Here is a 22898-nt window from a genome sequence, read left to right as displayed (position 1 = left end):
TGCTTTAGCCATGGATGACGCAGAGAAGGAGTTAGCTTTGTATTCTTTTTCATTCTTTGCTTTGAGAGAAAGCTTTGATCCACATGGATATATAGAAGAGACAGTCGGTAGGAAGTTTAAGCATGAGTTTCAGATAGAAGATTTTATGATGAATCTCTTAGATGATCTTGAAGTGAAAAGAAAGATGCATTCTAGATTGCCTTTGGATTTCATCAGTAAATGCAAGATTTACAGAGTGGCCGAACAAGCTCAGGACAGTGGCAGACACCTCCAGTCATCCTATGATCGAGAAAGCAAATCAATAAGGTTAGATTGGAATGAGCCCGAGGTTGTGGATCTAGATGCTTTGATGGCTCCAGTCTTGTCTTGTAATGGGCACCCCCCCTGTTCGGCACTAAATCTATCCTTTTTACTTAGTGTAATTTTGTCAAACAGTTGGCTTGCAAGCTGACTACTGGATTTTTGGTTCTTGATTTGCAATAGGATAAATTGGATAAACTGATATTTATTGTAAAGTTTTCAAAGTTTACTCAATATAATAACAACCAGACATATCAAATACCAAAAACAAGAAGATTAATGCTGATGGTATTTATTTAATTCCAACTCCAAGCATACAAATCAGATTTGAAGAATATTACAGACCATATGATAAAAAACAAATTCAAACCTGAACTCCACAAGTATAGAACCTGCTGAAAACACTGTTCACGCACTGTAGCTGCACTATTAACGACACTGTAGCATTTTTACTATTCACGCGGCACTGTAGCAAAACACTATTCACGCGGTACTGTAGCAAAAACACTATTCACGCGGTACTGTAGCAAATCACTATTCACGCAGCACTGTAGCAAAAACACTATTCACGCGGTATTGTAGCAAAAACACTATTCACGCGGTACTGTAGCAAAAACACTATTTTCAATTCTGCACTTTCCAACCCATGTAAAAACTTCATGCGAGAGCACCAGATGAAGCCCAATGTGTTTCCTGAATGAAAACACCATTAATCCTCCTGACTGTGTCTTTCAACAGCGAAGAGAATGCTAGCAAAGAAGGATTCCATCCTCCAAGCCCAATAATCAGATCTCTACGAAATCCAATAGCATAACATTAATCTCATCCCCAGCATATCCCAAAAGAGAGCTCTCAACCTCCATTTATATCTTCTTCCTGGATGCAAACACTTCATTTCCTCAATGTGGGATAATACATTTTAGAATAAAATATTATTTCCCACAATGTACACATTAAAGGGAACTTTTAATATTTTAAACATTACTTTATATTCCCAACCTTATAATATAACGATAAAGTTAAATATTTAATTTAACTTTACACTTTATCGTTAAATATTAAAACCTTGTTGATAATTCCTTTAAATCATTGTCGCCTTCAAATATTTTCTACTGATAATTATGCCAACCAGGGAAACACTAAAAATTCCAAGTCACTGCTTGGAGACTAACTTACTATAAATAGTAAGTGTCTAGAAACCCTGTCAAAGAGGCACCGATTGGCCTGAAACTGAAAACACCTAGGCCAAAACACCTCAAGATCCCACCAATGTCCTTGTTAGCCTTCGGGACCGTGTCAGAATAGGCTAACGACACCCCATATCATGTTGCGCTAAAAAGGGGACATTACAGTCCGCCCCCCTTGAAATTGCTTGTCCTCAAGCAAATTCAGTCCTGAATGTTGCAATACCTGCTCATTCTCCCATGTAGCATCCTCATCTGGCAGGTCTCTCCATTTCACCAAGTATTCCTTAACGATTCTGTTCCTGAGTGTCCTTTCCCTGACATCGAGAATAGCTTCGGGTACTAACACAAGCTTCCCCTCCTCATCCAAAGGGGGTAAATCTGCAGAAGGCACTACACTCTGACCAATGGCTTTCTTAAGCCTAGACACATGAAACACATTGTGCACCCGACTGCCCTCTGGAAGCTCAAGCTCATAGGCGACTTCGCCCACTCTGCGAATCACCCTGTAGGGACCATAAAATCTAGGCTTCAATTTTTCAGCTCCGCTCTTCTTGAGTGATGACTGTCTATATGGTTGTAGCCTCAAGTAAACCATATCCCCTACCTCGAAACTGCGCTCTATTCGGTGCTGATCAGCGTACAATTTCTGTTGATTCTGGGCCTGCTGTATATTCTCCTTGAGCACTTTCAGGATGTCCTGACTATCCTGCAATAAGTTTTTGGCTTTGGGCACTCTGCTGTCCCCCAAAACTAAATCCATGAAGCTAGGTGCGTCATAACCATAGAGTGCCATGAAAGGAGTCATCCTGATGGACATATGATAAGTGGTGTTATAACAATACTCTCCCATATGCAACCATCTGACCCAAGCCTTTTGTTGTGCAGTTACATAGTTCCTCAAATATCCCTCCACCCATTTATTCACAATCTCTGTTTGCCCATCTGTCTGCGGATGATAACTAGTACTAGGTGTAAGATCTGTACCACACAACCTAAACAACTCCTGCCAAAAAACACTCATAAACTTACTATCCCGATCACTGACAATGAATCTGGGCAACCCATGTAACCTGAATATCTCTCTAAAGAAAAGATCTGCCACCTGTGCTGCTGTGTAAATGGACGGAATAGCAAAGAAGTGAGCGAACTTCGTCAAGCGGTCCACCACCACATAGATGCAATCCCTTCCCTGCACTCGTGGTAAACCAGTGATGAAGTCCATCGAAATACTTTCCCATTTCCTATCTGGAATGGGCAAGGGCTGTAATAAACCTGCAGGAAATGTGTGCTCTCCCTTATTCTGTTGACAAACCGCACACTCCCTGACATACCTCTGAACATCATCCTTGAGCCCTCTCCATGTGAACCGCTCTCGGATCTGCCTGTAGGTCTTGAAGATCCCCGGATGCCCAGCTGTGGGTGCATCATGAAATGCCTTAAGTATCACCTCTCTCAAATGTGATGACGGAATCAAATAAACCCTGTCCTGAACTCTGATCAATCCATCTATCACCTCATAGCGATCATCCTGTATAGTACCTGAAATCAATCCAGAAGCCCAAGCATCTCCGACATACTCTGCTATAATCTGATCTCTCCAATCTCCTGAAATCTCTGCCAGGGCACATAAGTGAGGTCTCCGAGATAAGGCATCAGCCACCACGTTTTTCTTACCTTTGACAAACTCTATGTCAAAGTCATAAGCCTGCAATTTAGTAACCCATTTCTGTTGTCGGTCATTAAGATCGCGCTGGTTCATGAAATATTTAATACTGTTGTGATCAGTTTTGATCACAAAACGCCCACCTACCAAATATGATCGGAATTTGGCCAATGCATGCATTATGGCCAACATCTCCCTGTCATAGATAGAATAACTCCTCTCAACACCTCGGAGCTTCCTACTCTCGAATGCAATGGGATGTTTCTCCTGCATCAATACTGCCCCTATCCCATCACCTGAAGCATCACACTGAAGTTCAAATGGCTTCGTGAAATCTGGTAGAGCTAAAACGGGACAAGATGACATCACTTGTTTGAAGTGGTCAAAACATCGTTGCGCTGCTTCTGTCCATACGAAGGCTCCCTTTTTAGTGAGGTCTGTCAAAGGTGCTGCAGTCTGTGAAAACCCCTTAACAAACCTCCTGTAAAACCCGCATAAACCAAAGAACCCCTTAAGCTGTGTGAGGTTCGTGGGAGTAGGCCAATCTACTATAGCTTTAATCTTTTCAGGGTCTACTCGAACTCCATCTGCACTAATAATATGCCCAAGGTATAGTAATTCTGTCATACCAAACTCACACTTAGACTCCTTGGCATATAAAGACTCTCTCTCTAAGATAGATAATACCTCCTCCAGATGCTGTGAATGTTCCTCCCAGGTCTTACTGAAGACCAAGATGTCATCAAAGAAGATCAAAACAAATCTCCTCAATTGCTCCCTGAATACCTGGTTCATACAACTCTGAAATGTAGCGGGTGCATTGGTTAGTCCAAATGGCATAACCATAAACTCAAAGTGGCCATAGTGGCATCGGAAGGCTGTTTTCTCAATGTCCTCTGCTCTCATCCTGATCTGATGGTATCCGGATCGCAAATCAATTTTGGTGAAGAAACATGCCCCATGCAACTCATCAATCAGCTCATCAATCCTAGGAATGGGATACCTGTTTTTTATTGTTTTCTTATTCAATGCCCTATAATCGATGCACATGCGCATTGTCCCATCCTCCTTCTTTACCAGAACTACAGCTGAAGCAAAGGGGCTTTTGCTAGGCCTAATGTGCCCCATTTCCAACAATTCCTTAATTGCCTTCTCTATCTCATCTTTATGTTTCTTAGGATGACGATAGGGAGTGATCATCACTGGTTTGGCTCCCTCCTCGAGCTCAATAACATGCTCTGCATCCCTGTCAGGAGGAACCCCATGAGGGATATCACTGAATACCTTGGCATGTCTGTCAAGAATCTCCTGTATATCTGGTGGATGACTCTTCACTCGAGGCTCCGGTGAAGTTGGCATAACTAAGCACTCTGTTGCCCACTCTATGTCATCATGTCGAAAAAGTTTCTCCATTCTCCTCAAAGAGACTACCTTGCAACTCCCATCTGAAAGTCCCCTGAGTACAACAGTCCTACCCTCATGCTGAAACCTCATTTCCAACTTCGCTAGGTTGAAAGTGAACTCAACCAGCGATGCCATCCATGTCATACCGAGGATGACGTCGTAATCTCCCATGTCCACAACATAGAAATCATCCTCCAACTCATAGCCATCTCCAAATCTAATGTGAAGATTTGAAACCTTCTGAGTACATAATAGCTTTTGGCCATTAGCCACCATGACTCTAAAACCATCATGCTCCTCTGTCTGTAAACCTCTCCTGGCTAGCAACTGTGTATCTATAAAGTTATGTGTAGCCCCAGTGTCAATGAGAGATATCACTTTCTGCCCCTGGATAGTACCCCTGACCTTAAATGTGATTGCCTTTTGGGCCCCTGTCAAGCGTGCCAACGATCTATCATCCTTAGGAATGCTGCTCTCCTCTATCGTGTTACCCTCATCTGAATCGGAGTGCTGATCCTCCCCCTCTGACTCTGACTCCTCTGCTGAAAAATACTCCATTTGATTTGCCTTAGCCTTGAGAGGGCATTTATGAGATAAGTCCCAAGGCTCTCTACACTGGAAGCACAGTTTCTTCTTTCGAAGTTCATTCAAGGTTTCACTGTCTAGTCCTTTTGATCCTTCTTTGGGTTTGTTATACTCTTTCTGAAATGGTTTTTTGTCTTTGTCCTTGCGGTAGGAAGAATCTGTTGAATGGTATTTTCCTTTGTATACCGAAGGGGCTAAATCTCGTGCCTTTTTAGTTGCTTCTGCTAAGGTGAGTGGATCATGTCCCTTCACCCAACCATGTAACGGATCAGCAAGCCCATCACAAAATAACACCACCAATCTCCTAGGAGAGATATCAGTAACAAGTACAGACAAACGCTGAAACTCGGCGATGTAAGCATCCACTGAACCTGACTGTTTTAACTGTGCTAGCTCCTTGAAATGTAACTCGAGGTCCCTAGTGTCAAATCTCTCAATCAATCTTTCTGTGAATTCCTCATAGGATGTAATCTGATTATGCCCCAGAGTCACCATGCCATGATGCCACCATTCATGCGCAACGCCGTCCAAATGCATAGCCGCATACTTGATAGCCTCATCCTCAGGCATAAGATTTAGCTGCAAGTATGTATCTATCTTCTGCACCCAAGCTCGTGCAGTCATCTTCCCTGAAGCATCATAATAAGGCAAGGAAAGTTTTCCAACTTTCTTCCTCAGCTCAAAATTCTGATTCCTCCCTCCTGCTCTAGGCATATGTCTCATCCTCAAGTCCATATAATCTCTGAGGGAAATATCTGCCTGAAACTCGGGTCCACTGGCCTCCCAGTCCCTCCTGAACTGACCCTGTAACTCAGTAATCTGCGGTTCGTTCACTGGTTGAACCGGATCCCTAGGTGGAAAGGTGGGTAGAAGAGGTCTCGAGCTCGCTGTTCGAGCTGGGCATGCAATGTGTCTAAAGTTATCCGCCTCATTCCCATTGTTGCCATGTCCATTATTACCATTAATATTATTCTCAGGGCCATTGTTGTTGCCTCGGCCTCCATTATTATCATTGCCCCTATTGTTATCGTTTCCCCTATTGTTATTGTTTCCATTGTTGGCATCACCTGGATTAATATTAACGCCCATCTGTCTAGCCATAAGCTGCAACATCATGTCCATTCGCCTATTCTGCTCCTGCTGCATACGCTGCCCTTGCTCTAACATACCCAGCAACTGTCTGAACATTACCTCCCCCTGATCTGGAACGATATTCCTCTCATCTCGGTCACCCATACTGCTGTCCTGATCGAAGAATATTTCCTCTATGTCTGTATGACTGGATTCTATGTCCACCTGCACGGATGAACTAGACTGCTCACTCTGACTATCCGGATTTCTATTTTGTCTGGCCCTGGTATTGCGAAAATTATAATGCCCCTGTCGCATGCTCAATCATACATTCTGGACCTGTTTTATTTCTGCAATATGTTTTGGTGAAAGTTTCCCACAAGATGGCAGGATCTTCTGCTCTGATACCACTGTAATGGGCACCCCCCCTGTTCGGCACTAAATCTATCCTTTTTACCTAGTGTAATTTTGTCAAACAGTTGGCTTGCAAGCTGACTACTGGATTTTTGGTTCTTGATTTGCAATAGGATAAATTGGATAAACTGATATTTATTGTAAAGTTTTCAAAGTTTACTCAATATAATAACAACCAGACATATCAAATACCAAAAACAAGAAGATTAATGCTGATGGTATTTATTTAATTCCAACTCCAAGCATACAAATCAGATTTGAAGAATATTACAGACCATATGATAAAAAACAAATTCAAACCTGAACTCCACAAGTATAGAACCTGCTGAAAACACTGTTCACGCACTGTAGCTGCACTATTCACGACACGGTAGCATTTTTACTATTTATGCGGCACTGTAGCAAAACACTATTCACGTGGTACTGTAGCAAATCACTATTCACGCAGCACTGTAGCAAAAACACTATTCACGCGGTATTGTAGCAAAAACACTATTCACGCGGTACTGTAGCAAAAACACTATTTTCAAATCTGCACTTTCCAACCCATGTAAAAACTTCATGCGAGAGCACCAGATGAAGCCCAATGTGTTTCCTGAATGAAAACACCATTAATCCTCCTGACTGTGTCTTTCAACAGCGAAGAGAATGCTAGCAAAGAGGGATTCCGTCCTCCAAGCCCAATAATCAGATCTCTACGAAATCCAACAGCATAACATTAATCTCATCCCCAGCATATCCCAAAAGAGAGCTCTCAACCTCCATTTATATCTTCTTCCTGGATGCAAACACTTCATTTCCTCAATGTGGGATAATACATTTTAGAATAAAATATTATTTCCCACAATGTACACATTAAAGGGAACTTTTAATATTTTAAACATTACTTTATATTCCCAACCTTATAATATAACGATAAAGTTAAATATTTAATTTAACTTTACACTTTATCGTTAAATATTAATACCTTGTTTGATAATTCCTTTAAATCATTGTCGCCTTCAAATATTTTCTATTGATAATTATGCCAACCAGGGAAACACTAAAAATTCCAAGTCACTGCTTGGAGACTAACTTACTATAAATAGTAAGTGTCTAGAAACCCTGTCAAAGCGGCACCGATTGGCCTGAAACTGAAAACACCTAGGCCAAAACACCTCAAGATCCCACCAATGTCCTTGTTAGCCTTCGGGACCGTGTCAGAATAGGCTAACGACACCCCATATCATGTTGCGCTAAAAAGGGGACATTACATGTCTTGTACTCGCAGATGGGTTGATGTGCAGCATCATAAGTTGAGAGAGCAAGGCATAACTATGACTTTCACTTTGGAAGAGAAACCAACCGAAGGTGGAGCTAGTGTAAGCGAAGGCAATCCTAATCCCAGAAATACAAGTGAAGGCAACCTTCGAAGTGCAAGTGAAGGCAATCTCCATCCAAGAGGTTCAAAGAGGAAAGAGAGACCTGAAAAGAGAGAATCTTCCAAGAAGAAGCAAGGGGCCAACCGAGATCGTTCATCCGGCACATCTTCTCGACCAGAGAAGAGGACACTTGAAGTGGAAGAGTCTATGGAGTCAATGGTACAGAATGATAGGCAGGAAGAAGGACAGGCACCTCAAGGGTCACCAAGTGGATCTCTCCAAGATTATGAGCTACATGAAGACAAGAACAATGACGAGTTAACATCTCCTCCCAGAGAAGAAGAAGCATTGCATAAGGAGATACAGGTTAAAGAGACAAGATCTGCCATCCCAGATTGGTTGAAGGAAAGATTAACTAAGGTGATCGTGATTGAGGACGAAGACAATGTAATTGATTTGGAGAGCCTTGTTGGACATTCCCAGGAAGTGACAGAGCAGAGGAAGGCTACCAAGATGTCCAAGATGATTAGAGATGAGACTGGATCCAGAAAATTACAGATAGCTACACCGGCAGTGGACAAGTATGAAGGGGAGATCCTCGCAGAGGAATATGATGTAGAGACATTTGAGCTAGGTCCATCCACAGCCGAACAGACGATGGACGATGCCACCGATTCATTTGAGGCCTTGAAAGATAAGCTTAGAGAAGAAATGGAGAAGAATAGAAAGCTTGAGAGAGAGGTCGGTGCATGGAGAACATATTTCAGCCATCTCAATCAGCCTTTGGGATGTCAGGATCCAGCAAGATCACCCGTGCAGGCACTTCCCCTTCAATCAATTAATGAGGCAGAGAGATTTAGGAGTATGGTCCAGCGTATGAGTACTTGGATGGACAAATCTCATACAGTTGCCGTAGAATTTGCAACAAGGATGATGAAGACTATTCATAGGGCTATCCAGGTTCTTGAGATAATCCACAACTTGATGATAACGGTAGCCGCTTTTGCTCATACCAAAGATGTTATCATTCCTGTCTTACGAGTAATCAGACAAACATCAAGAAAGGTCTTAGCGCAGGAAAAGATCATGGATGGGGGACCTCACAGTTTGCTTCAGTGGTCAACCTTACTCCAGATGAAGGAAGTGCTCTTTGAGGACATTAGTACTAGATGTAGCCATGTTGAGGAGGTGATCAACCCGATCCAGGACAGAGTATTTGAGGTACTACGTACCATTCTTGGCAGGAGGATCGAAGTTGAGACAGATGTGGATTTGCAGGAATTGGATTATAGAATCAAGGTCATCTTTTGCAAGGATGCTAATATTATTACAGATGAGCAACAGGATCAGATGTTTGCTACCATGCTCCTGATTGAAAAGACTAAGGAACTTGAACATGAATGGGACGCTGCTCTTCTCGAGGCATTTGATCAGGTCATCCACTTGGAAGAAAGAATGAAGAATCTTCCCGAGATTCCACTTGCTGAGATTGAAGGAATCGTATCAAGATTCATTGCATATGCTAAAAAGGAGCATTGGAAAGGGAATAAGATTCTAGATGAGAGGTTGTTATAGATGACATGGCACCTTAATTGTCATTGGTTTATGTCTCCTAGGTTTTTGTGCCAAATTTAATATTTGGCTATGCATTTAATATTGTTCAGTAAAAAGGAGGCTATTTGTAACAAACTCTGATTAGGGTTTAGGTGTCATGATCTTGACCATTGATCTACTTTTTGATCTGGACCGTTCATTGTAATTGAGGATGCTATTTATACCCTCATTTCATTTCATTTTGTAATTAGAAAATTAGAAAATTAGAAGATCAGAGAAATAAGAAAGAGAGTTAGAAATTATTAGAGAGATTAGAGTTTAGAAGCAATTTACTTTTGTAGCAAGATTGAGCTTTGAAGAAAGAATTCAAACAATTGTTGTATATGATGGCTTTGAGATCAATGAAATATTGAAGTTATGGTGTTTTGTTGCAATTCTCTTGGTTATCTTCATGGTTGTTCAATTTTCTCGAATCATTCTCAATCAAAGTAGTGTGTTCGAAGGACAAAGTGTTGGACTTGATCTTTGGTAGGATTCGCTTTCCAAACCACTAGCTTGTTGCTGATTGTAAGAACGCCTTGCGTGGTCAACTGGAGATTTTTGAATCACTTAAACCCTCAATCATTGTTGTATCTTGAATATGTACCTTCGTGGTAGTGTCCTTGATCTTTGATGTATTGAAAATCATTTGTTACCTTAGAAGATCGCATCAATTTCAATTGAGTTGTTAGTTTATGGCAATATTGAAGTTGGTAGAATCTCACCAAGCCTTGTCCATATTGAGTCATTCTTAGGGTTAGACTAGATTAGACCTCTTTGCAAACCCTATCCTTTTGATATTTTTTGAAAGCTTGTTTAGTTTAGCAAAATCTTCGGCAACGTAAGGCCCCTTGATGACACAGCAATCACAACGACCACTGGTGCTTATCCACACGTAGAGATCCTACTAAAAAGAACATTGGAGTCATCCTAACTGATCCTTCTTGCGAAATCTTCAGCAGTTAGCGACTTTATTCAAGAGAGGATAAGATGCCTTTAGGTATTTTATTCTATGTATGATTGTGTACAAAATACACGTCAACACTACCCTACAAAATACTTGACATAATCTGCAAGTCATTTGGCCATGAATGCATAGAAGGTTGCCCCCTTCTTCTCAGAACGCTCAGCAACATGAGCCTGTTGCTAAGACCCTCCTTGGTTCTGCGGAACTTCTGGATATGACTAAGTTTACCACAATCCTTCAAACTTGATGTTGGGTAATGAAGTCATCAACTTGTCAAGAACTTCGATTTTTTGTTGATAAAAAAATCGGCAAAAAAACTGAAATCATGATTTTGTGGAAAAATTGGCAAACCCTCCATAATTTTTTTGGAAAAAAATAGAAAACCCCAAAACAACAACATCCTTCATGATTTTTTGTGCAAAAAATCAGAAAACCCTCTAGTAGAGAAAACCCATAATTTTTGTGTGAAAAAACTGCACAAAAAATGAACAAAGAAACTATGATTTGTGAAGAGAAAATCATGCAAAACCATCCATGATTTTTTGTGGAGAAAAATAAAAAAACCCATCAATGATTTTTGAGGAGAAAATTGTACAACCCTCCTTCCCCCCTCCTCAATTTGTTCAAAACCTTTACTTGCAGCCATCACGAGTAGTAAACCAAATTGAAAAATCAAGCAAAACCCTTGCAAAAGCATGAAGTCTTCTCGTGTTGAAACCCTAGCCACAAAAAACAAAAAACCTGCAATTTTTATCAAAAAATCATTCAAAAACTTTGCTGGTAAAAACCCTCGGTCTCTAGCAGAAAAGAACATGAATTTTATTTTATAAAATTTCTGCCAAAGAATATGATTTTTGTTTTAAAAAAACCAATAAAAAAACTTCTCGAGATTTCCCCAAAATTTATAGTTAAAAAACCATGAATTTTTTTACTCAAAAAATTCACCAAAAAAGGACCTATGCTCTGATACTATGAAATGATAATTCAATGTTGTGATTAATTAAGGAGAGGAATACTCCTTATATAGAAAATTACAAGACAATCTTTCCATAACGGAAATGATTGAGAAGAGAAACACGAAAGACAGAAAGGAAACTTCCTAAAACTAACTAAAGATGAAAGACATAAACAAAAGTTTCTAAATACTAACTAAATGACTAAGATGACTATTATAGCAATATTATAATATTACTTTAATAATAATTATATTCTCTCACTTGTTTGCATGAGTATTTCTTGGACAATTCATTTTGATAGAATTATTTTATGTTTTGTTTGCCATGTAATGCATGCTTAGCATTTAAGATATTTTATCGAGTTCATGGTTTTTAGTTGCTTCACTTTAAGTGTCTAAGTCATTAGATCTTTGACTGTAAATGACTGGTTTGTAGGTGGCATTATTGGACGGGGTAACAATGGGAGGAGGGGCTGGTATCTCTGTTCCTGGCACTTTTCGCGTGGTAACAGATAAGACTGTAGGTATTTTTCTCAATGTGAATTACTATAACTTTCTAATATTCTTGCTGTTGCATCAAATTTTTATCAGTATATTCAAATCTCTCGTAGGGAGGGAAGATACTGTTTTTGTTTGGCCATGCTCCATTTGTTATTATTTTTCATTAGTTGATTGTGATGAAATTACAATGCTACAATTTATTGTTTGTTTTATGAATGTTTATTTTGATTTTTTTCCAAGGTGTGAAACTTTACAATATATCATATAAAATTGTCTGTAGGAAGCCCCACATCTAAGGATTCTTAATGTTCTTCTGTGGATCATACTTTCTTCTCTAGGTATTTAGTGATCCATGCCTTATGTTGACTCTGTCATTTTCGCATGCATCTTTCTAATGCCAATGTGTAACTAAAGACCAGTGGACAATATTTTCTATGGATAATTCATGTTGTATTTAAAATCATCTTTCTTTTCATATGACAATATGAAATATAGTCAAGTTGCTCTGAGATCAAAATACAAGTAATTTTTAGTGTCTAGAATTTTTAATTTATATAAATGCTGATCACTTACACTTAAAAATATTGATTCATATAACTCTTTATGAAATTGAAACCATTTTCCATGTAATACCATTTATAATGAGTAACACAAGTAATGATAGGACAAGTCAGAAGAGTTTTTGATTATCTATTAGGAGTTGTTTAGCTGTGTCTCCTAATTTATTGGGCTATTAATGTTAATCTGAATTAGACTATTGACTGTTTGGGCTATTGACTTTTACCCTAAAGTAGGGCAAACATCTATGATGCAGGCATTAAGTGAGGTCTTGAAGACCTATTGCTTTCTACAAGAATGAAGACATTGTGAAAGTCGTGATTATGAATTGGTTCCTCCCTTTTGATTTCTTCCTTTACCTAGTGTGGTGGTTTATGTTTTGTATTATTGAGCTTCTTTCCTTTGTACATTTTTAATTGAAAATTTCCAAAATTGTCATAGCAGTTACAGTGGAATATACATTTTTGATTGAAAAAAAACCTTTCTTTCTATTGAAAAAAATTCAAGAAAGTGACTTTCCAGCAGCCAACTCTCCTTACTATGGTTTATATTATGCTATGTTGTATGAACTTGATTTGGGATTCAACTTCTCAAGAACTACTGTTCTAGAAGAACATAGTTTAGCTATTCATTAATATTTCATTATGCACCCAGTAGCTGTTCATCTATCTTGTAGATAAATTTAATCCTGCACATCTATTAATGGAAATGCTCCTTTCCTTATTGCCTTATGTGCACACTATCTTGAATTAATCTACTTGACAATATATATGCAATCAGTGTATGTTTACTTTGAGTGCGGTGATTATGTTAATAAATAATGCTACAGTTGTGCTCAATATATATTACTGGATATAAAAAGACAATATCCATCTCCATGCTGATGCCTTTGCAAAGATGAAGCAAGGTACACGTACTATCTTGCTTGAAGATATTGTTAGGTGTAAGTATGTCAAGATATAATGTTTTATAAAAATATAAAGCAATAACATTAGTGTGGCGATTTACAATGGGCATAGATGTGTTTATATATTAGTGCATGCTAATATATGACCGACATATAGTTTCAATTTTTCATCATACAATTCTTAATACATTAATGGTGGCATATGTTAATTGCATTTGTAGAAACATTCCACAAGGTAAATGCACACTATTATTCCAATAAATATCAATAGAAAATACTAGAACACATGAACGATGCTATGGTATAAGGGATATGACAATTTGTCAGAGCTGCCCTTACCTTGATCACATTTCTTATACATTATGATGGTTTATGTCAAGGTGTGTCCATTGGACTGCCCATCTTGTATTGACCAGTCTAAAATTATAATTAAGTTTACTACTAAGCTATTTGTGTAGTAAGGCAAAACCATAGTCGAAGTATAGAATACTATTACAAAATAGTAATGAATTTGTTGTCTAACATCTGCATTCCCACTATTGAATTTAGTGGCCTTGTCATTCTAGAACATAAGATAGATCAAGTAGGATGAAGGGGAAACGGAGTTGAAGAGGATGTCCTTGGATGGAGAGTGGCTAATGCCCGTTTGTTGTGCCTTGCACACACTCCCCGTCTCCGATAGGGACCCCCCTCATTCCTTGGTTTGCCTCGTCAAGGCCCTGAGTAGGATTTTGTTAGGTCTGGTAGAGAGAGCTAGATCCTGAGCATAACAAGATTAGGCTAAGGCATACCCATTGAATTGAGTAGCAAGTTAAGTTGTCACCCAAGAATAACCAACTCGTCATCTAGGGGCATTGAGAAGCAATATCTGGAACATGATTCCCAATCCTGCGAAATGATGTAGAATGATGAGATTCTGTGTCCCCAGGGTGTTATTGCATAGGCTGGAATGTCTTTGTTCAAAAGGATGAACAAACTCGGTGGTTTGTGCTCAAACAATGAACTTTTGCTCATTTTTGGAATACTTGAATATGCTCCTATTTTTTCCATGGAAAACACTGAAAGTAGTGTTATCATTTGGTACTAAAACACAAGGAGTCTAAGAGAAAAATGAAGTAAGGCTTGGGCGTTTTGTAAAAGGATCTTAATGTCGCCTAAAAGAACGTGTAACTGCATACCTAAAAAAAAACGTTGACATAATAGTAAAAAGAGTCAAAACAAAAGGAATTCGGACCTTTTTGGGTGTAAGACTAAAGGGCGAAATGCGTTTCTTGAGCCTTAGAAAATGCCGATGAAAAAATCGAAAGGTGTCAAGGCAAAGTGAAGATCGAGTCAAATAATAAAGAATTCGGGCTTTCTTTATAAAGCACTTTTGTTTTTTTGCCTTATAAAGACAATAAACACACCGAACTTGTAATGGCAAAGTAAAAGGCCAAAATTTGAATGAAGTTCGGACTTATTTTTTTCAAAAACACAAAAGTGTTGGTTTTTGTAACTAGGTAGAAAAATAAAAGTTGAATTCTGATTGCCGAAGGCAACATTAGAATTCAACTTAAGTAAATAGGGCTGGACCCATTCTTCTATGTGGCGTGTGAATTAGTCATGTAATAGGCTGGGCCCAATAACCATATCTTGTATTATGACAGGACCATTTCCTAAATGTGTGGACCCATAAATGTTCCCACACAACACATTATGTATTCCTCCACATGAAACGTGTGAAACACACACACCTAAATGTAACGTGTGGTTAAGCAATTTATGTTTATAGGGCTGGGCCTAAATGAAACGTGTGGTTAAGCATTTCATAGGGCTGGGCCTCAAATAGGAAACGTGTCACAAGTTGCAAGTTATGTAGGCCCCAAATTGGGTGCCAAAGTGCAAAGTGAATATGTAAAATAAAGGAAATTAGTTAAGGCCGACTTAGAAGACTTGAACGTGAATCTTGTATATAAACAAGATTCATTCTACACAACACACATCTTCATCAAGGGCGATCAGTCTTATGCAAGAACAGTCAGCGAATCAGGCATCTTAGAGAGTGAATTCATTGGACAACTTGCTGGGTAAGGTGATGTGCTATACTTTAGTGATCTCCCTCTTCAATTGATGTCGATATTCTGCTCTCCTTGAAGACACACTACAACTGCATATGCTAGGTTCAGTCTGCCCTAAATTAGGCAACCAAATCAGATAAGTAATTTGATTCATGTAATCTGCTCATAATTAAGAATCTGATTTGAATCTTTCATGCTGGGTTTTTCCTCCAAGAGGGAGGTTTTCCCAGGGTACTTGTGTCTTGTGTTGTGTGTTCTTATTGTTATTTCTGCTTTTTCTCAATCTGTTTATAACTTAGGTAACTAGATTAACATCTGATTACCTAAAGTCAACATGGTATCAGAGCTCTAGGTTCGTACAGAGGTTGTGATCAGATTTGTGCTCCTATCTAACTTACTGTTCAAAGGTTTAGTCCTCATGGCTTCTTATATCAGGGCTGAAGATAGGTTGGAAGGTCACACAAATTACTCTTCTTGGAAGGTCAGGATAATGATGGCATTGAATGATCTTGCTGAATATGTTGGCAAGAATGCTAAGGAACCTGAGGATGAAAGTGAGAAAGAAGATTGGAAGAAGGACTTCCAAGCTCAAAGGATAATAATAGACTCCGTCAAAAATCACTTGGTGCCTTCCATCTCCATGAAAAAGACCGCTAGGGAGATGTTCACCTCATTGGAAAAGATGTATGAAGTCAACAATACCAACTACATACTTGCTTTAAGGAATCAGCTCTCTTACATCAAATTAGAGAAAGAAGAACCTGTTGCTGCTTACTTCATGAGAATATTTGAGCTAAGAGATCAGCTTGCTACCATTGGGAAGAGCGTTGAAGACAGTGACTTATCTATGACTGCCCTAAATGGTCTTGCTCCCTTTTGGGAACCGTTTGTTCAAGGAATCAGTGCCAGAGTTGAGCTTCCTAAGTTTGATCAATTAATGGGAGATTGCATTCAAGAAGAGTCTCGGCTAGCTGCGAAAGGAAAAATTAAGAACCCTTATGATGAGCAACATGTTCTCTTGGCCCCAAGCCATCCAGGAAATCGAAGGTTAATTCGATTCCTGTCTTGGATGTAATTTCTTACACCCAAGCCATACCAAGGAAGACCATCATATATGATCCATTCCTTGCCTTGGATGATGCATCTCATCATCCAAGTCTACCAGAGAGGATTGGCCAAATCCGTCTCTTCTTGGATGAACTTTGTCAACCAAGCCATAACATATATGCATATAGGTATTCAGTATATACTGCCTACCAGGGATTATCATAATCTCTCCATTAGGCTAAGGGAGTTTCCTCCCTATAGCCTCCATCATATAATCACATTTATATCACATTTTACAATTTATTACTATTTTCCATTCCATGATCCACATTTACATATTCCTAACTTAACATGTATTCCATAACATATATTCAGAAAATGTCCATTATCATATATTCACATTTATTAACGTATATTCCTAACTATTCATTAATATGTATTCATTAACATATGTTTACACATATTCATTAACATCTAAAAACCATTCATTAACATATGTATTAAAATATTCATTACTTATATTCATTAACATATGTATTAAAATATTCATTACTTATATTCATTAACATATTCATTACTTATATTCATTAACATATATACTAAAATATTCATTACTTACCTGTTCGTAACCCGCAGCAGTAGTTTTTCCAGACCTCTTTCTCTGTCTACGCAGCAGTCCTTCTTATACCTTACGCTGCCTTTTCTCCTATTCTCCGTGCTGCTGTTCCCCCCTTATACCCCGTGAAGGGTTGTATCCCTCCAAGGGTCCCCTTCCGCATGAAGGGATGCGATGGTAATCGTGGGGGGGGCGGGGCGGGGGGGCTCGTTGATTAATAGTTTCCTTATTACATATTGAATATTGACGTTTTAAATATATTAAATATTAACATTGACATATACTAAATATTGACATTTTAAATATATTAAATAAATAATACTTTTCTTTCTTATTATATATTAAATATATTACCAGTTTAATCCTTTATTTAATACTTTTCCTTTATTTTTTTATATATTAAATATATTAACATTTTAATCATTTATTTATAATAACCTTATTTAATTAATCCATATATTAATATTATTTAATAATTTTACATCAGGTGATACCGTAGGGGTTATCACAGGTAGCCATTGGAAGAAGAATGATCTCAAGAGAAATAGAGATTTCAGCTTTTCTACCCCTCATTCAAGGAAGAGACCAAGAGACTTATCTCACATCCGATGATTCCGATGCAACAAGCTTGGCCACTTTGCAAGGGACTGTCAAACTCACGACGAGCAAGAAGATGCAAACATAAATGAAGTATCAAATCCCCACAATCGTGAAGATTTTCTCTTTTGATCTATTGGTTTGTTGATCCATCCTTAAGTTAAAACTTCTGATCTTGTTGTTTTATTTCATTAATGATGTATTGGAAACTAATCCTTACAGCTGTTCTAGAAGGAAAATTATCAAGTTTACAAGCATGATCCAAGAAGGTCCACTTCAGCTCATGCCATCGGATCTAGATTGAAAAGTCTACTCAAACTTTCAAACTTTCTCCTTATTAAGGATACAAATTTGATAAATTCTATTTTAGATTTAGGATTGGTTCCAACTATAAGTCAGGAAATTTGTTGTGGATTTATCATCTAGATAGGGTTTTAGAGGGAGTCTCATACCTTATTTCAGTAAATCTTATTGCTGGTTTTCTAAACTTTGTGTTTCAGCTCTAATGATGGATTTAATAGAATATGTCTAATGTATGATCTCTACTTGAGTATAGCAAAGTTATTTCCTTTCTTCTATCATATATATTATGTTGAAACTAACGGGTGTTTTTGTTTTACTCTATGCTACACTGGGTGTATCATCCACCCTCTGTGGAGTGCAAGGTGGTAGTTCTCTCTCACCCTTTGCGGAGTGCAAGGTGAGTCCACCATCTGCAGAGTGCAAGGTGGTAGTTCTTTCTCACCCTCTGCGGAGTGCAAGGTGGTAGTTCTTTCTCACGCTCTGCAGAGTGCAAGGTGAGTCTACCGTCTGTGGAGTGCAAGGTGGTAATTCTTTCTCACCCTCTGCGGTGTGGCAGGTCGTTCTTCTCAGTGGAGAAGCTTATTGTATCCTCTGCGGTTGTGCATGATTCATGTTGTATGTTTATGTATATATCTAAGTATTCATTCTTGTAGGGATGCATAAGGAAAGGTCTCTTTCTTCCTTTGTGGATGTGCATGATGAAAGATCATGAAAATCTGATGATATATGCAGGTCCCAGGAAAGTGTGAAGCTATGAAGTTTTGGATTCATCCTTTGTAGGCATTGCAAGAGGAAGTTCATGGAAAGGTCCATATTGTGTAAACTTGTGTTCAAGTTGCATATTGTATGTATTACTTAGGGCTGGGCCCTAATCATGTAATCTGGTTGAAAGATTCTGATTATGTGTTAATTTTTCTCCCTAGTTAAGAGGGAGTGTTGGTTTTTGTAACTAGGTAGAAAAATAAAAGTTGAATTCTAATTGCTGAAGGCAACATTAGAATTCCACTTAAGTAAATAGGGCTGGACCCATTCTTCTATGTGGTGTGTGAATTAGTCATGTAATGGGCTGGGCCCAATAACCATATCTTGTATTATGACAGAACCATTTCCTAAACGTGTGGACCCATAAATGTTCCCACGCAACACATTATGTATTCCTCCACATGAAACCGAACAAAGTGTCAAAACACATTAAAAGGAAACCAAAACAATATGAGGTTCAAACAATTACAAGGTGAAATGCTCTTGTCATCGGGTCTTCAAAATACCGAACATACCACCAAAAAACGCCAATAGTACTGAGTGATGAAGTATTGATAACAAAAGGGTTTGCACGTCTTGCTATCGCTAGAGATAATACCAAAGAGAAGGTGTGAAGGAAGGGCGTCCAAAGTTGATTCAAAAGGGCAAAGTTAGGATATTTTTCCAGAAAGCTTTGCTAATGGAAGAGATCTTTTGTTGTTCTCTCGCCTTCTATCACCGAAGACAACCCCGACCTTAGGGTTGTGTAATGTCCCCTTCTCATTAGTCCTCATACTTTCATGAGATTGGCCTATCATCCGACCCTCGTAGGCCAAGAGGATTGATTAGGGGTTTGAGTTGAAGTGATTCACAGCTTCACATTTCATGTCTATTGGGTCTAATGGTGAAATAAGGAGATTACACGTATTACGAGACGTGTGCACTTTGATTTGAATATAATATTATTTTATAAAGTGCAATTAAATTAATGTGTAATAAAATAATAATAAAGTGTACCTACCCTTAAGAAGAGATCTTCTAGAAGGAATCTTATGATTGGATGAGAAAGAAATAAATAGATGAAGGTAATTCATTGTTCATCATCAGTTGTTGAGTATCTCTTCTTGTGTTGACTTGTGGAGCTAAAAGGTTGTGTGCAAATAATCATTTGGGAACGGAAACTCCCGATGGTTGGCATAACTGAGGAAGTGAAAGATCTTCCGAGGGGTTGTGTTGAGAGGGAGACACCTCAGTCTTCCTAATTATGCATATCGAGTTATTGCTGTTTGCCATGGTGGATGAATTCATTGTATTTTCAGATTGGCAGATTTAGAGTCTTTTGCATATTGAAGTGGTCAAGGAAGGGCAGCCGATCCTCTTGGAGGAGTGTTGGAGGAGTATTATATGCTGGCTGATTATATTCAAAGTCTAAAGCAAAAGTTTGAACTGCCTGGCCTAAACCCCTATTTTGTTCATCTCTCCTCATTGAAGCTTCGTACATCAAATTGGAGGACAGCGATTTCATCTAGAGGGTAAGGCGATTTCCTTTGTGAGAATCTGGGAGAGTTTGGTGATAGAATCGGCCACATATCAGTGTGTAATCAGAATTGGACCTGTGCATTAAGAACCCCTCGATTTGGGTCATATCCTTATGATTTGGCATTGAGACATATCAATTAGTGAAGTGCTCCCCTCTAGGGTTGAGGGCGATCAGCTAGGAGGTGGGTTTGGAGCATTTTCAGCAGCCCACATTGACAACTCAGACCGCCCATTTGTAGCAGCAGGGGCGACATAGGAAGAGGTTCAATCTTGCACATATGGAGGCTCTTTGATAGATGATATTGCTTGCTTCTTCACAGCGCTTGACACCAGGTTCATTTACAAATTAATTCCCATTGTAATTGTCAGTTGAATGCACAAGTTTGATTGCAGTCCAAGTGTCCTCAGAAAGTGTGAAAATTTATCATTAATGACAGTCCATGTAATTGATCCTTAGTTGCTCATGTAATGTTCTTTAGGCTGTCAATGCAATGGTTTACTTGTCCATCATATGAAATTAAAAAGAAAGGAGTATTGCATCTCATTATTCTATTATTTATAATTATCTGAGGACATGAGACAAGTGTTTGACAATATGTCTGTTTGCTGCCAGCTTTTGATTTTGAGTCTAGTCTGACTTATTTCCACATAAGACAGTTGTATATGCATCTCTTGTTAATTTTCAGTCAATTAGGAGCTGTTTATTCTTGAGATATACAAGTGTGCTGGTCATCATTACAATCTGAAAACGTTATCAGCATAACACATAAACGTTTGAACCGCATAACACGCAACTTGGACAGAAAATAATCCTTGTTTTTTAATCTTCAATAGGACGGGATAAATCAGGTTGAGAGTTTAAATCGATTGATATACAGCGCCAAAATCATAGAACTACGCATTTGGAGGTAAGGAAGGTGTCAAGGTGTGCTTTAAGTGTTAAGTTCGGGCGTTGTCTTTCTCTGAAAAACAGATTCATCTTGTCTACACTTCCAGACCTGTAAGAAATGCCAAAAAGAAGTGCATAAAAGACGACAAGGGAGAGAGGCCAGTCTTTAAATGTGAGGAAGAAAGCTCAAAATGTATAACATGAGGAGAATTTTCTTTCACAAAACCTCAACAAGCATAGAGAAGTTTTAGTTCCAGGAGAAAACGTAGTATTCAGAAGAGAGTTGAATCAGCAAGCAAGATATTTTAATCTCACAGGGTATGTTCTTAAGATTATATTATCATGCCGATAAGCAGTTTTGTCCAAAGCTTGCAATGAATCTTGCAATTTAAACCTAGGGTTGTGTATATTAAAGAAATTAATTCAAAAATCAACCCAGGGTAAACCCTAGTTAGGCAAACATAGTCATTTTCAAAACAAACTTTTGAAAACCCCGCCAGCATTATTTTTGGGATTGACAACACTAGCAGGCAAATTTAAAACTTTGATTCCAGTAGGCTCAAAAGTATCGAGAATTCCCCCATGTTTTTCCAAAATGATGTTAAAGTTGCAAATACACACTAGGCACAGTTTTCCCAAACTCAGTAAACAGAAAACAGCACTAAGCACCATTTTCTGACATCATCTTTTTAAAGTCTGCACTTATGTTCTTAAATTTCAGCTTGGATTAATTCATCTTATTGCTGATGATATTGCTACTAACGCTGTTTTTGGGCATTGCTAACTGTTGTGACCATTTCACACATCGCCCCATTAAAATGGGGACCCCCTCTTTTTGCTCGTTTTTGCTCGCCTTTCTCTTTGCTTTTTAGGGTTTTGGTAGTTTGTCAGTTGTCTGGATTAAGGGTCAAGCCTTAGGGTCCGTTACTGTGTTTTCAGGCCAGAGTCCAGTCCGTCTTGAGAGTTTTTTGAGCTTCCTCTCGTAGGATGCAATTTTGAAATAAAGTGAATTCGCCAGAGGCTAAGTGAGTTGGTCTATTTTCAATTGGAATTTTGAATGAAGAGTCTAAATTTGTCTAAGTGTGAATGATGAAATTGCGAATTTTGTCCAATTGAGTGATTTTGACCAAATTTTGAAAATTTTGATATTTGATCCCGGGCATTGGAAAGGTCTTGTTTTTGCCTTGTGAAGTGATTGTAATCCCGAAATCATGATATTTTGGCCCGTAGGAGCAAAATCGCTCCTGTCCCTCAGTGAAGGACCGGAGCTCGTTTCTCAAAATCTTACTGTCTCTGCAGGATCAAGACAAATTTTGAAGTGGAAGTGATAAAGGGAGGGATGATCTTTCCGTTGAATATAATTTGAAGAATTTCACAAGCATGGAAGTGTGCCAGGAGTAAAAATCGCTCCTGTCCCTCAGTGAAGGACCGGAGCTCAAAATCAAACATTGCCTTGTCCTTGCAGGATTTGAACAATTTAACGATTTGAAGAGGTCAAAGGAGATACATTTCATCAGTTGAATATAATTTGGAAACGCGAACATGAGGAAAAGTGGACCAAAATGAAAAATCGCTCCTGTCCCTCAGTCAGGGACCGGGGCGAAATTCAGTGTAGCTCCCGTCCCTCTCCCAGGGACCAGAGC

The 22898-nt window shown here is 38.7% G+C and overlaps 1 protein-coding gene across 5 annotated transcripts in view; it reads left to right on the top strand.

The window, feature by feature from the left end:
• Window positions 1-22898, top strand: part of LOC131027331 (3-hydroxyisobutyryl-CoA hydrolase-like protein 1, mitochondrial) — a 193523-nt gene that overhangs the window by 49077 nt on the left and 121548 nt on the right. For all 5 annotated transcript variants that reach the window (XM_057957350.2, XM_057957351.2, XM_057957352.2 and 2 more), the window contains exon 5: window positions 11937-12020. In XM_057957350.2, the coding sequence (XP_057813333.1) occupies window positions 11937-12020 (84 nt within the window). The remainder of the gene's footprint in view (window positions 1-11936; window positions 12021-22898) is intronic.

This window comes from Cryptomeria japonica, chromosome 3, assembly GCF_030272615.1.
Source record: "Cryptomeria japonica chromosome 3, Sugi_1.0, whole genome shotgun sequence".
Classification (NCBI taxonomy): Eukaryota; Viridiplantae; Streptophyta; class Pinopsida; order Cupressales; family Cupressaceae; genus Cryptomeria; species Cryptomeria japonica.
This window is presented reverse-complemented; position numbering and strand designations above follow the sequence as displayed.